The 14,696-nt window shown below is 39.5% G+C and overlaps 1 protein-coding gene across 17 annotated transcripts in view; it reads left to right on the forward strand.

Annotated features, from left to right (window-relative positions):
• SGIP1 (SH3GL interacting endocytic adaptor 1) overlaps positions 1–14,696 on the forward strand; it is a 207,306-nt gene that overhangs the window by 183,979 nt on the left and 8,631 nt on the right. For all 17 annotated transcript variants that reach the window (XM_059375035.1, XM_059375047.1, XM_059375034.1 and 14 more), the window contains 2 exons: positions 3,201–3,312; positions 9,875–10,030. In XM_059375035.1, coding sequence (XP_059231018.1) covers positions 3,201–3,312; positions 9,875–10,030 — 268 coding nt within the window. The remainder of the gene's footprint in view (positions 1–3,200; positions 3,313–9,874; positions 10,031–14,696) is intronic.

A 14,696-nucleotide genomic window follows, 5' to 3' on the forward strand; every position in this document is an offset into this window, starting at 1 on the left:
TCTAGGATTCTGATGGATTCCTGTCTCATGTTGAGGTCTTTTATCCATTTCGAGTTTATTTTTGTGTATGGTGTAAGAGAATGGTCGAGTTTCATTCTTCTACATATAGCTGTCCAATTTTCCCAGCACCATTTACTGAAGAGACTCTTTTTTCCACTGTATATTTTTTCCTGCTTTTTCGAAGATTATTTGACCATAGTGTTGAGGATCCATATCTGGGCTCTCTACTCTGTTCTTCTGGTCTGTGTGTCTGTTTTTATGCCAGTACCATGCTGTCTTCATGATCACAGTGTTGTAGTAAAGCTTGAAATCAGGTAACGTGATGCCACCAGTTTTATTTTTGTTTTTCAACATTTCCTTAGCGATTCGGGGTCTCTTCTGACTTCATACAAATTTTGGGATTATTTGCTCCAGCTCTTTGAAAAATACCGGTGGAATTTTGATCGGAATGGCATTAAAATTATAGATTGCTCTAGGCAGCATAGACATTTTAACAATGTTTATTCTTCTGATCCAAGAGCATGGAATGTTCTTCCATCATTTTGTGTCTTCTTCAGTTTCTTTCATGAGTGTTCTGTAGCTGCTCGAGTACAGATCCTTTACCTCTTTGGTTAGGTTTATTCCCAGGTATCTTATGGTTCTTGGTGCTATAGTAAATGGAATCAATTCTCTAATTTCCCTTTCTGTATTTTCATTGTTAGTGTATAAGAAAGCCACTGATTTCTGTACATTGACTTTGTATCCTGCCACATTACTGAATTACTGTATCCAGAACCTATAAAGAACTTCTCAAACTCAACACACACAAAACAGATAATCATATCAAAAAATGGGCAGAAGATATGAACAGACACTTCTCCAATGAAGACATACAAATGGCTATCAGACACATGAAAAAATGTTCATCATCACTAGCCATCAGTGAGATTCAAATTAAAACCACATTGAGATACCATCTTACGCCAGTTAGAATGGCCAAAATTAGCAAGACAGAAAACAACATGTGTTGGAGAGGAGGTGGAGAAAGGGGAACCCTCTTACACTGTTGGTGGGAATGCAAGTTGGTGCAGCCACTTTGGAGAACAGTGCGGAGATTCCTTAAGAAATTAAAAATAAAATTTAAAAAGAAAGGAGTTGAGGGAAATTGGAGGGGGAGATGAACCATGAGATACTATGGACTCTGAAAAACAACCTGAGGGTTTTGAAGAGGTGAGGGGTAAGAGGTTGGGGAGCCAGGTGGTGGGTATTATGGAGGGCACACATTGCATGGAGCACTGGGTGTGGTGCAAAAACAATGAATTCTGTTATGCTGAAAAGAAATTTTTTTTAAAAAGCACCCATAGATTTGTATAAAATTATCAAAAAGTAACTATGATTTTAATGCCTATAAATCACCTCTAAAATAAACAAATTTTCCTGAGTATTTATACAAAACTTTTCAGGACCTAATTTCTAACAGCCCCCAACCTCATCTCCTCCCATGTCTCAACCTTTCAATACCCACAGCATTTGCACACACTCACAAGCAAATAGTGCCCTACTTCCTGTGGTTTCTCAAAATGCCATATGTTTGCTCAGTTCCACATTATATGTTTGTGCTGGACCTTCTTCCTTCTCCCCCTTGTGAGATCTTAATCATTCTTGAATCTCAGTTCCAACATCAGTTTTCAATGAGATCTTCTGTGATCTCTCTACTTACTTCATACATTCCATAGATGATATAGGCAAAACACACACTAAGTGTGCAACAGATAACAGTGATGGAGGTAATGTTGGTGAATTTTGGCAATGAGGATATTAGCACACTGAACTCTGACTCCTTGGGAATAGGGATTATGTTTAATTTAACTTTGAACTTTCTGATTATGTTTAACTTTGAAACTATCATGGTACCTTATACATAGTAGGTAGTAAGCATGGTGTTTGTTAATAATCAATTACCAAGTCCAAAATACTGAACACCAAAGGAAGACAGTAAAAGAAGAGACCAGCATGAATGAGAATTACCAAAGAAAACTTTATTAAGTAGGGAGATACACAAATTTTTTAATGGCCAGATTTTTTAATGGCCAGAGAAGAGTACAGAAGTTACCAAAGGTAAAAGAAAAAAAGCATAATAAATACATAGTCTGCTCCGGGGTGGAGAAGAGTAAATGTGCTTTGTTTGATAGGAAGGAGAAGGTTGAGCGATGACATAAATGACTACTTAAAGTTGTCATTACTAAAACTTTACTGCCTAGTACCATGACTAGAGATGAATAGCAAAGACAACAATCCTAAATTTTGTTCCTTTCAGAAACCTCAAGTTGTACCAAAACCATGAAAGAGAATGTTTCATTTAGACAAACTGTATGATATAATGGGGAAAACACAAGCTTTATAGGGCAGCAAATCTAGCTTTGAATTTTAGCGTTGCCGCTTACCGGTTATCTTGGGTTGAGTTCCTTACTTATCTCTTCAAACTTCAGTTTTCTCTTCTGTAGAATGGAAATCATAATAGTTATCCTAAAGGGTTGATTTGGGGTTTGAATGAGATAATTCTTGGAAGGCCTCTAGGACAGAACCTAGCATGTAGCAGCTGTTCAATAAACATGAGTGCTGCCGTTATTATTTAGAGTATGAACTGATGTACTTGTGCATCTGTGCTAAGTCATGGTGTATGTTATGTTGTGAATGTTTTTGGACATGTAAACTTGAGCCTACTTGATCTGAAGGTAATTGGCTTTCTGAAACAGAAATAATCCAGAAAAGGATAATGTGTAACATAGTACCCCATGGCCATTTGTCTTTAAAATAAAGAAACACAAGAACCTTTGAGTGCAGGGTGAATGAAATAGGAAGCTAATAATTTTCTTTATTAACTACCTGCTATACAAACTGTCATTCAAATACTGCCTTATGCTTTATGTAAAAACACTGAAAACCCCCTGTGACTTTATTCTTCTGCTTGGATTTTTTTTTTTTCTGTAGAAAAATATGTCATTGAATTAATTTCAACTGTGTTTGTTTGTAAAGCAGCCAAATATTTCCTTTTAAATACTTGAGCTCTATGTTGAATATGCACACGTCGTTCTTAGTACATTACATTTTTTCGGTAGTAGATTTCATCCTTTAATCTTTTTTTAAATGGGCTTTAAGTTCCACATATACTAATATGTCTCCTATGTCCATAATAAATGAAAGTTTTTCCTGTCATGCAGGCTCTTCCAGGGGACCCAGCCCCCTAACCATGGGAGCCCAGGACACCCTCCCTGTTGCAGCAGCATTTACAGAAACGGTCAATGCCTACTTCAAAGGAGCAGATCCAAGCAAGTAAGCCTGGGGCTTTGTCCATTGTATTCTCCAAACTCAATCCTATTCAGTTGGGGGAGGGGAGGTTGGGGGGGGGGGTCAACCTAAACCTAACTATTTCATTCCTTATTCTAAAACCAACCAAACAAACAAACCAAAATTTGGTTAACAATAACAGGTGGCATGCATAGAATGGAGGAGAAAATTTAAATTAGAAATATTAATTCACTGTTTGTTTGTTTGTTTGTTTGTTTGTTTTTTAATGTGCCAAGAGGACCGAATATCTAATATCTTACTCCCCAGAAATCTCTGGTTCAGTTTTGGTTGCAAGCTCATGGAAAATCCTAATCTAATTCTATTAACAGTGAAAAAATTTTTTGTCTCACAAAAGTAAATGTCTAGATCATGTCTTTATTGTTTTAGTCTTTGCTGGGTGGGAATCACTCACATATAAACTGAGAAATGGTGCACTGGAATGAGAACCTAGAAATAGATACATTTCATAACAGAGAGATTAGTTAGAGGACAAGTTGTATGTTACCCTTACTAACTAAGGAAAAACTGGCCAAAAAATTTATAATCACAGAAAAGTAAAAACTCTAGAGAAAAGTGTACCACTCCCTATTTGCAGGAGTCAGATTTCACGTTTTTCAGTATATACTGACGGTGAGCTTGACCTGAATGCTTATGTAATATGATTAAATATTTTGCCATTCTAGAAAGATTTTTCTGGATAGAGTTCAGAAAGTTTATGGATTCCCTGAAATTATACTGCATATCTTCTGTGTGTGAGCATATGGACATTTGTCCCTAAGGTCTATAACATCCATCAGTTTCACAAAGAGGTTTATGACCGCCCCCCCAAAAATTAAGAGTGATTATTAGTCTATACTGAAAACAAAACACTGAAGTCAAACTGGCTTTCAAGTGTGTCATTAATACAATTCCAGACCTCAATGTAGTGGATAAACAAAGGACAAATCTAAGTGAGGAAAGAATTGCTTTTTATTTCTTACTTATAAGGATGAGGGCTTAGAAGACCTTAGTATCCATGGAAATAAGAATTAAAAAAAGAAAATGCTCACATAGAACACTAGACTATTTTATGAACATTTTTAAAAGAGTAATAATTAAATATAATTAGAACTTGGATTTCTACATATATCTTAAGTGAGAATTTATATGACTAATAGAAACACTAGTTCTTATAAGCTGAAATCTAACAATACTATGCTGGGAAACATGATTAGTAACTCCATTTATAAGTGCCCTATCAAGACAGTGGGATCTATCACCCTCCTTAAATGTCATGTCCTTTCTTACAGCATTTAGATTTTATTTTAAGCCCATACTATTGTAGACAGACCAATACTAGGGACTCTGGTGTTTTAGTCCACTTGAGATGCTATAACAGAATACTATAGACTGAGTTTCTTCTAAACCACATAAATTTATTTCTCATAGTTTTTGAGGCTGGAAAAAAGTCCAAGATCAAGGCCCTGGCAGATTCACCATCTGACCAGAGGCAGGCTCCTGGTTCACAGTAAGCTTAAATGGGAGGGCTAGGGGCAGTGGGGGAGTGGGAGGGAGATAGGACTCCTCAGGGTCACTTTTATAAAGGCACTGATCTCATTTATGAGGGTCCTACCCTCATGACCTAATTACCTCCCAAACACCATCGTATTGGAAAACAGATTTCAGCATATACATTTTAGAAGGACACAAACATTCAGTCTGTAGGGCTCTGGTTTCTCCCATTTTCTCTTTCATCCTCCAAGCAGGAAGGTAATTTGCCACATCCACATACCAATAGGAAGTAAAAGCTGCCTCACATCGAGTATGCATTTGAACTGTTAGCGCAAGTAAGAGCCATGTGCGTAAGTTGTGTATATACTCTACACACACATACATGTTTATTCTGTAAACTCTTCTTCCAACAAAGTATTTGCATAACTTTCGAACAAAGAATTTGCATACCAGTTCTAAGGATTAGTTATTATTGACTGACCTGCCTATATGTTAGAAAGCTCAGGCTGCCTGGAATTGAGAAAGCCAGGTAGAAACACACCTTTCGAGAGTAAGAGTAGTCAGCGGGCACCTGGATGGCTCATTCAGTTAGGTGTCCGACTGTGGATTTAAACTCAGGTCATGATCTCAGGCTCACGAAATTGAGGCCAATGTTGGGCTCTGCACTGAATGTAGAGTCTGCTTAAGATTCTCTCTCTCTCCCTCTCTCTGCTCCTCTCCCCAAATTCTCTCAGAAAAGAAAAGAAAAAAGAAGAAGAGTAGTTAGCAGTATGGAAAAGTGTCTATACCAGCATGAAAAACACTGGGAATCATACAAGAAATTAGTTTTTTTATCTGCTTGCTAAGTGGCTTTTGTTCATTCATTTATTCAGACAGATCTAACTGGTAGTAGAAGTAACTCCCAGTTTTGACCCCTAAAATCTATTCTCAATGTATAACTCTTCTGCTCAATATCTTCTCATCTCGTTCAAAGTAAAACTCTAATGACAATGGCTGTCCATTATCTGTCCTTCAAGACCATCCTTCCCTTTCAGCTCCCACCTCTCTGATCCTGTCTCCATCACTGGTGTCCCTATTCACTCCACTCTAGGCAACCTGGCTTCATGGTTGTTCTTCTGACATTAGGCCAACCCTATCTGCATCTCAGGGTCTGAGCATTTGTTGCTTTCAGACTGAGAGAAATCTGCTCCAGCAATCAGAGCTCCCTGCCCTCTCCCCTCTTCCGGGATTCTTCAGCAGATACACCAGAGACCTTCCCTGTCATCCTGTGCAAATAACAACACTCCTCTCCACCCACTGTCAGCACTTTCTCCCTCCCCATCGTTCTTTTCTTTTTTTTTTTTTTTTTAAAGATTTTACTTAGTTATTTGACAGACAGAGATCACAAGTAGGCAGAGAGGCAGGCAGAGAGATTGGAGGAAGCAGGCTCCCCGCTGCACAGAGAGCTCGATGCAGGGCTCGATCCCAGGACCCTGGGATCATGACCAGAGCCAAAGGCAGAGGCTTTAACCCACTGAGCCACTCAGGCACCCCTTGCTCTTTTCTTTAATTAACATGTTGCATGTTTTCAGTGTTCACTGTCTCTTCTCCCACTAGAATGTAAAATCCATGAGAACTGGGGCGTTGGGCATTTTCTTCATTCCTACCTCCTCAGCATCTATAGCAGGACCTTGCAAAACTGCTGAATAAGTTGAGTTGAATTACTGTCCTAACATTTATAGAATGCTGGCTATGTGCCAGCCATTGTGCTAGACAGGGGTTATATCAGTGAAAATAATACTTGTGCATAAATATAAAAAGTCCTGTGTAAGAGAGGTATAGTTATGGTGCAAGGGGAGTTAAGAAGCTTTTGATAATAATCTCTTTAAACCCCAAGCAGTCTGCCAGTCACTTTGTGGGTCTGTGCCTATACAAGCTGGGTTCTTCATCCTGTTTCAGTTTCCCCAGCATACTCTAGCAGTTGTGTGGGCAGGTATGTGCACCTGGGAGCCTGGTATCCATGACCTTGACATTCCAGTGTGATGTTTGAGTCAAATTAATATTGGTGTTTTCCTGCGCTCTTCCAAATGAACCGAGTCTTTGACTTGAGATGACTGCATACACGGAGTCTGTTTTCAATCATATTGCCCTAAGTAGTTGCAGTGTATATTGCATATTGGTAGATGGGAGATTCAGTAAATTTCATTGAAATTATGAGACCTGAAATTTATGAACAGATCATGAGGTGACATTCTTCTAAATTTAAGTTCAGCTCCAGGCAGTGAATCATTTTAATTGCTGTTCCTTTGTTATTCACTTTCAAGGAAACATCTCAAGTTCAAAAATTCTATCAGTGTGAACGAGGGAGGGGGAGGATGAAGTCAAACACAGCCCCACATAGAGAAATGATACAGAAAAGTCACGGGGATTTGCTTTTGCCTGTGGTTCCTTCTCATCCTGCACCCAAAACCTTCCCCATTTGCTTTCAGACCATACACTGTAAACACAATCTGCTACTTTAATTGTTATATATTATGATATATAATCCATTCTAGTTACATTCTAAGTATTGACAACACCTGTAGTATTTTCCTTGAGTGAGTATGGGTTGAAAATATTCATTTTTGTATGGAAAATTTCAGATCTGGAAATAGATACTGGATGAATTAATAAATCAGTAAAGTTCTGCAGGTGACAGCTGAGAGGCAATCAGAAATGTAATATAAATGAAGAAACTCAGTACTTCTTATATCGGTTTATATTGACTACTTCCTTCAGCAGCCGCCCAACACCATAAGCCCTTTGAAGAAACAGGCTGTTTTGCTTGTTTTTAAATGACATCCCCACTCAAAACAAACAAAAATCACACAATTAGGAGTCAATAAACTTTTACTCACTTAATAAATGTCACTCCCTCCCCTCACTGACTAGTTTTCAAAAGAGAAACTTTATTCCCCGCCCCCCACCAAGATACCACTTAGATCTCGCTTTGACAGAGAAGGAAGACAGCAGAGTTGGCACCCAGCTGGGAGATTGTGGGGGCAAATAGAGTTCCCTGTACTCAGATGTGAGCAGAGTTTACACCTAGGAACCCCAATTTCCCTAAAACGTACACTCCTGAACTTAAAGTGGTAGAAGTTATTGTTTTGGCTGTTGTGCACAGGACAGGAGGCTGGAGCAGGAAAACCCAGTTGCATTGCAGGATCTGGGCACTGCGACAGCCAAGACAGAAGGCAGATGCTACGGAAGCTGCCGGGACCACCAGGCGCCCTCCAAGCCACATGGGCTGTAATACCCACACACTGGGGATGCCACCTGCACCACAGAGGTCACACCCAGGCCTCCTGCACTGCAAGAGCCTGCCCCTAGATATGCCCTAAGAACTGCAGGAGCCTGCCTAACAAGCTCCCTGGAACCATGAAGGAAAAAGCTCTTCCTCCTGCAATGTGCTTTCAGCGCCCTCTACTGACAAAATTTAACATAGTGCCTGTTGGCAAAAAAAAAAAAAAAAAAAAAAAAAAAGGTCTCTAGAAAGAGCCCAATAATAATTTGCTCTGCGCAGGCAATAAAAGGTGAATTGGAACGACTTTGACTTCATGTAGAAACTGACAGTGATTATAAATTTGACAGGAAAGTGCAAAGGATCTACAATAGCCAGAACAATTTTTAAAAAGAACAAAGTGGGAGGATTCATACTACTTGATTTCAGTGTGATCCTGTGATTTCACTCCTACATTATTTACGAAGAGAAATGAGAGCCTACGTCCACACAAAGACTAGTAGAAACATATTCGTCACAGATTTATTTGTAATAGTTAAAAACTGGAAAATATCCCAATGTTCTTCAACCAATGAGTGGATCTAAAAGAAAAAAGACTGTGGTATGACCATACGCTATACAGCAATGAAGTCATGAATTATTGATGTGTACATTAAATGGATGAATCTCAAAATCATTACAGAATGGAAGAGGCCTGATCAAAAAAAAAATCACACACTTTATGTTTCTGTTTACATGAAATTCTAGAATGTGCCAATTAATATGTAGTGTCAGAAAGCATATGAGCAATTGCTTAGGGATAGGGAGTGGGAGGACAGAGAACAGCAGGAGAAAGGGGTCACAGAAACGCATGAGGCAACTTTCAGGGATGCTGGGTACATTCAGTAACTTGATTGCGTGATGGCTTCACAGTGGATAAGATACCAAAAATTATGGAATTTTACACTATAAATGAGTGCCGTTTATTGTGTGTCATGTATGCCTCAATAAAGCCCTTTTCTAAAAAGGGATTATTTGGGGCACCTGGGTGGCTCAGTGGGTTAAAGCCTCTGCCTTCAGCTCAGGTCATGATCTCAGGGTCCTGGGATCAAGCCCCGCATCGGGCTCTCTGCTCCACAGGGAGCCTGCTTCCTCCTCTCTCTCTCTCTCTGCCTGCCTCTCTGTCTACTGGTGATCTGTCTGTCAAATAAATAAATAAAATCTTTTAAAAATTAATTAATTAAAAGGGATTACTTTTCCTTCCAAATTATCATCCTATTGTGCTAACTTGTATGACTGGTTTTTACAGTTTCAGCCAAATAACCATGGTATTAAGATATAGCTAAATGGAAGCAAGAAGCTTACCTCTCGAGCGCAGAAAAGAACACGCTCACGGCATCAATCCTGTTACTGAGAACTGAAATAAGTCCCAGTGGTTGTGTGATGACATTGTGCAATTGATTTAATATCTGCAAATATGCTGCCTAAGTTTCAGAAATCAGAATAGATAATTCTATTTGTGAGGTGAACATATAGACTTATCTACAGAAAGACAAAAGCTGTATTTTTTTCCTGACAGTTCAAAAACACATTCAGTTAATGGCCACTTTTTTGGATAAGTGTCAACACAAATCTTGCATTCTCAGGTCTTAGACATGATTTAGTAGTTGACAATGGAAATGTAAGAGCTTACCTTCGATCCCTTCTGCCATATAATATTGTTACATAAATCATTTCTTATTCACAACTGTCTTGATTCACAGCATATTGACCTGGGTTTCCTCTTTCTCTTTCCTCTCATATGTTTTGATATGCCAGATGTATTGTGAAGATTACTGGAGAAATGGTGCTGTCTTTTCCTGCTGGCATCACCAGACACTTTGCCAACAACCCATCGCCAGCTGCTCTGACTTTTCGGGTGATAAATTTCAGCAGGTTAGAACACGTCCTGCCAAATCCCCAACTTCTCTGCTGGTAAATATATTTTGCACAAATTTTTTAGAGATGTGTGTAGCTTAGCACTGGATGCTTACATGAGGGATCTACCTTAGCAAGAATGTAGCACGGTAGAGAAATGACCACTTCTTATATGTGTTTGCAGATTCATCCAGAATTCAGCCACTGTCAAAATCTTCAGTGGGTGTTCGTGTACATATGTGTATATGTATTCTAATGGCCAACTATCCCAAGTGGCTAAAGATATCTTTAGGGTAACAGAATTTGTATTAGTGACAGTTTACTCATGGCCCGTTTTACTGACCATCAGTAAACAAGGGATAAGGATGATAAGCCCAGTAAAAGGAATGAAATCCATTTGTTGTAGTAACATCTTTTTAAATCAAATGATATTTGAACCCTGAGCTATTCTTCACATGAGCTTGAAACTCTTTTTTGTGAAATATGTAATTTATGGCAATGGTAATTGTTCTGATGGGACTTTACATCTATTCAAAAAAGCTTATGTGAATTTGTTTGTATAAATACACTTTTTCACATTTTCTAACTATTAAATCTGAACATGATGTCTTTATCATACCTACATACATACAGATTCACCCAAACATACACACGAATGAAGCTATTAAAAATGATAAGCTATACAAATCAATTATTGGCAATGACTGAGACAGGCGATGTCATTGTTGAGAACCTCCCCTCCATCATGAAGTCCTGATAATTTACTTAGAAATCTCTCTCTCGTGTGGCCATGTTTTTCTCTTTACTATGACTACCCCATCCATGTGGCCACTGTCATGTTCCCAGGCCACTGAAATTGCTTTCTTCCTTCCCTTCCTGCTCCCAATCTTGCCCCATGCCTACATATTTTATACAACAGCTGAATGACTTTTCCTGAGGTGAATCAGGTCATTGCCATGCATAATCCTCAGGTGCCTTCACATTGCGTCTATACCAGAATGTGAACCTGTTACCATTGCCTTTGAAGCCCTGAGTCATCTACCCTCCCCTGCTTTTCTGTTATCAGCTCCCACCATCCTGCCTCAGAATCCTTGTAGCTCCAGCCAGATCTCCCAGTCTTGAGAACAGTCAGAGGCCTTTCCCACGTCAGAAGTCTGTGTGCTTGCTTCCTCTGCCTCCAATACTATTCCTGCCCCCTCTGCACCTGACCGTGACTCACCCTTCAGATCTCAGTCTGCTTGGCCTCCCCTGACCATTCCACTGCCCTCTCCACCCCCAGCCCCAAACTAAATATGTCCTCTTGTTGTTCTCTCTCAAGGTACCCAATTCTTCCCCCCTTTATCCCTTATTAGAATTAATAATTATATAACTATTTCTGTTTCTTCATTCATACATCTCCCCCACTAGACTGTAAAATGCGTGAGGGAATGGAACACAGCTCTTAGTTCACCATCACATCCTCGATATCTTCCACTGTGCCTGTCGTCCAGTAAAGACTTAACTAACATTTGTTAAATGAATGAACAAGTCAACGATGACTTAAAGAATTTAGTCAAGCAGGATACTTATGTAGAAGTAACTGAAGGTTGGGGCACCTTCAGTGGGTGGCTGGTTGGTTAAACCACTAACTCTTGATTTTCAGTCAGGTCATGATCTCAGGGCTGTGAGGCAGAGCAGGCTCCCTGTGTGGAGCCTGCTTAATATTCTCTCTCTCCGGGGTGCCTGGGTGGCTCGGTGGGTTAAGGCCTCTGCCTTCGGTTCAGGTCATGATCCCAGGGTCCTGGGATCGAGCCCCACATCAGGCTCTCTGCTTAGTAGGGAGCCTGCTTCCTCCTCTCTCTCTCTCTCTCTGCCTGCCTCACTGCCTACTGGTGATCTCTGTCTGTCAAATAAATAAACAAAATCTTAAAAGAAAAAAAAAAGATTCTCTCTCTCCCTCTGCCTCTGACTAAAGGTTGTTGGTATTTAGAACTGAAGGACCAATGTAGTCACTTTCTTCACTGAGTGAGACTTTTTCATTCCAGTGGTGACAAAACAGTCACAGGTCTTTCAGGTGACTATCAAGACCCCCTCCCCCTCTTTGGTTGGTGTCGTGGTTTGACTAGAAAACTTCATTCCAGGTTTAAAAGTATGGAAGGAAATGGTCACCCATTAAATGAAAAATAAATGTAAAAAAATCAAGATTAGAAATCAGCAACTTCTTTTTCAAGTTTCTCTCCCTGCTTTTGATGTGCACATTGAGCCAGTTCGTTTTTTTCAAGTTTTTATTTAAATTCCAGTTAGTTAACATGGAGTGTGATATTAACTTCAGGTGTTGAATTTAGTGATTCAGCATTTAACATACAGCCCCAGTTGAGCCAGTAAATTTTATTTTTCAAGTTTCTTCCACCTGAAATTAGGGATTATGTGCCACCATCTCACTGGTATGTTAATAAGATGAATGTCACAGTTTCTGCTACATTTTTAGGTAGTTACGTGGCCAAGATTTTAGGCCTATTTGCAAGAGTTTTATATTTATATTAACATATCAGTCCTATGAATTGAGTTTAATCATACTCTGAGTATGTTTGTGTCTGACAAAACGTTATATAGACACTTCCGTTATTATCTGCCAAGACAAAAAACAAAAAAACAAAAACAAAATATTCTTATTACTTTGGACCTTATCAACTAAATATTTGATTATTGTGTCAGGGACGTGACTGGTAACCACGGCCATGGGGCCTGTGTGGGTTTGTTGGGCAGGATAGTTCAACCATCACTGCTGCCATCCCTAGGTTTTAAAAGGCAACATATAAATAAATAAATAAATAAATAAATAAATAAATAAATGGCAACATAATCAAGTATTGTTCCTCATTGCAGTACAAGCCTTTTGACATCTATGGCCTTAGACCCAGCCAGTTCTCTCATTTACATGTTCTAAAAGACTCCATTTTGGTTAACAGCTTAGCACCTGAAGACATTTGGATTCGCAATCCCTTGAGAGGGACCAAATTGAAGTTTACTTCTACCTTTCCTTCACAAAAGGGTTTTGCTCATAAAGAATTCAGGAACAACTGCTAAACCAATCATGAGACTAAAGAATTATCGTGGGTATAGGTTTATGCTTAATTTGTTATTAAGCTTAGAAAATACATTAACTTAAAAAATAGTGTCATTGAAATTTTCCCAACTATTCAGATCTACTTAGTACAAATTAATGACATGTTGCTGGATATTAATTCTGCACCTTTTTTTGGTGCAGTGGCAAAGTGTAACCTGTAATCTACTGTCCTGGGCTGGAATCCTGACTCTTACTCATTTGCTGTGAACCTTAAGCAAATTACTTAATTTCACTGACTTCCTATTATTCTTATCTCCTACCTCTGGGTAACTTGGATGCTTTTAAGTAATAAAAGTTTAGACAGCCCTCATCAGCATCCTGAGCTCAGCCTGGCCAGGAGCAAAGTCTCAGGGGCCAGGAGTCTTTTCTCTCAGAGTTACAGAGTCATAGAGCTTTGCTTTGTCCTCAACCACCTATACCAGGGCATAGCAGAAGTTCATGGGTCCTACTGAGACCTGGGCCACAAAACTAGTCCCTCCTAACAGATCAGTAACAGTTTTAAAGAAAGCCCTGATTTTTGTTTTTTTTTTTTTTTTTTACTCACTCTCTTAATTTGTTGACTTTTGGAGGTGTAATTATAGCAACTTATTTTTGACCTGCCCTCATTACTTTATTTATTTATTTGGGGGCAGGGGAGTAGAAGGATAGGGAGAGAGAAAGTCTTTTAAAAAAATTTTATTTACCAGGGAGCCTGGGTGGCTCAGTGGGTTAAAGCCTCTGCCTTCAACTCAGGTCATGGTCTCAGGGTCCTGGGATCGAGCCCTGCATTGGGCTCTCTGCTCAGCAGAGAGCCTGCTTCTCCCTCTCTCTCTTTGCCTGCCTCTCTGCCTACTTGTGATCTGTCAAAAAAATAAATAAAATCTTTTTAAATTTTTTTTATTTATTTATATTGAAGAGAGAGAGAGAGCAGGAAGGGGCAGAGGAAGAGGAAGAAAATCTCAACTGAGGAAGCAGACATAAGGGAGAGACTCTACTCTGGGCATGAAGCAGACACAGGGATGGAACCCACGACCTTGGGATCATGACCTGAGTCAAATTCAAGAGTTGGAGGCTTAATCAACTAAGCCGCCCAGGAGCCCCAAGAGAGAATCCTAAGCAGGCTCCACCCTCAGCATGGGGCCCAACGCAGAACTCAGTCTCACAACACTGAGATCATGACCTGACCCAAAATCAAGAGTCAGTAGCTTAACCGACTGAGCTACCCAGGCACCCCTGCCATCATCACTTTATGACTATCGCCCTTCTGTCTTCTTAGCCTTTAATTGTCATTCAGTAAGTGAGTTGTATGTCAGATTACTGAATTCTTTGGGCCCTTAGTTTTCTCATTATGTGGGAAGTGAGCAGAGGCTTTTCACACTTTGGCCTAATTGCTTTTGTCATTGAGACAAGCGTTTTCAAGATGCATTGGTTAAAGGACGTGTGGACAGACATCTGAGCAAAACTAACAAATCTCTAGGAATACCGAACTCCTGAATTCATTAAGACTGCATTTCTCTGTTGTACCTACCATAATCATTATCATTCACATTCCAGGACCATCTTGTAAGTGCAGTGACTGTTGTAGGATTTAGATGTTCTTCCGTGAAATACCATGGTAGTTTTAGTATCATTCTGTTC

The sequence above is a fragment of the Mustela nigripes genome, chromosome 14 (assembly GCF_022355385.1).
Source record: "Mustela nigripes isolate SB6536 chromosome 14, MUSNIG.SB6536, whole genome shotgun sequence".
NCBI lineage: Eukaryota > Metazoa > Chordata > Mammalia > Carnivora > Mustelidae > Mustela > Mustela nigripes.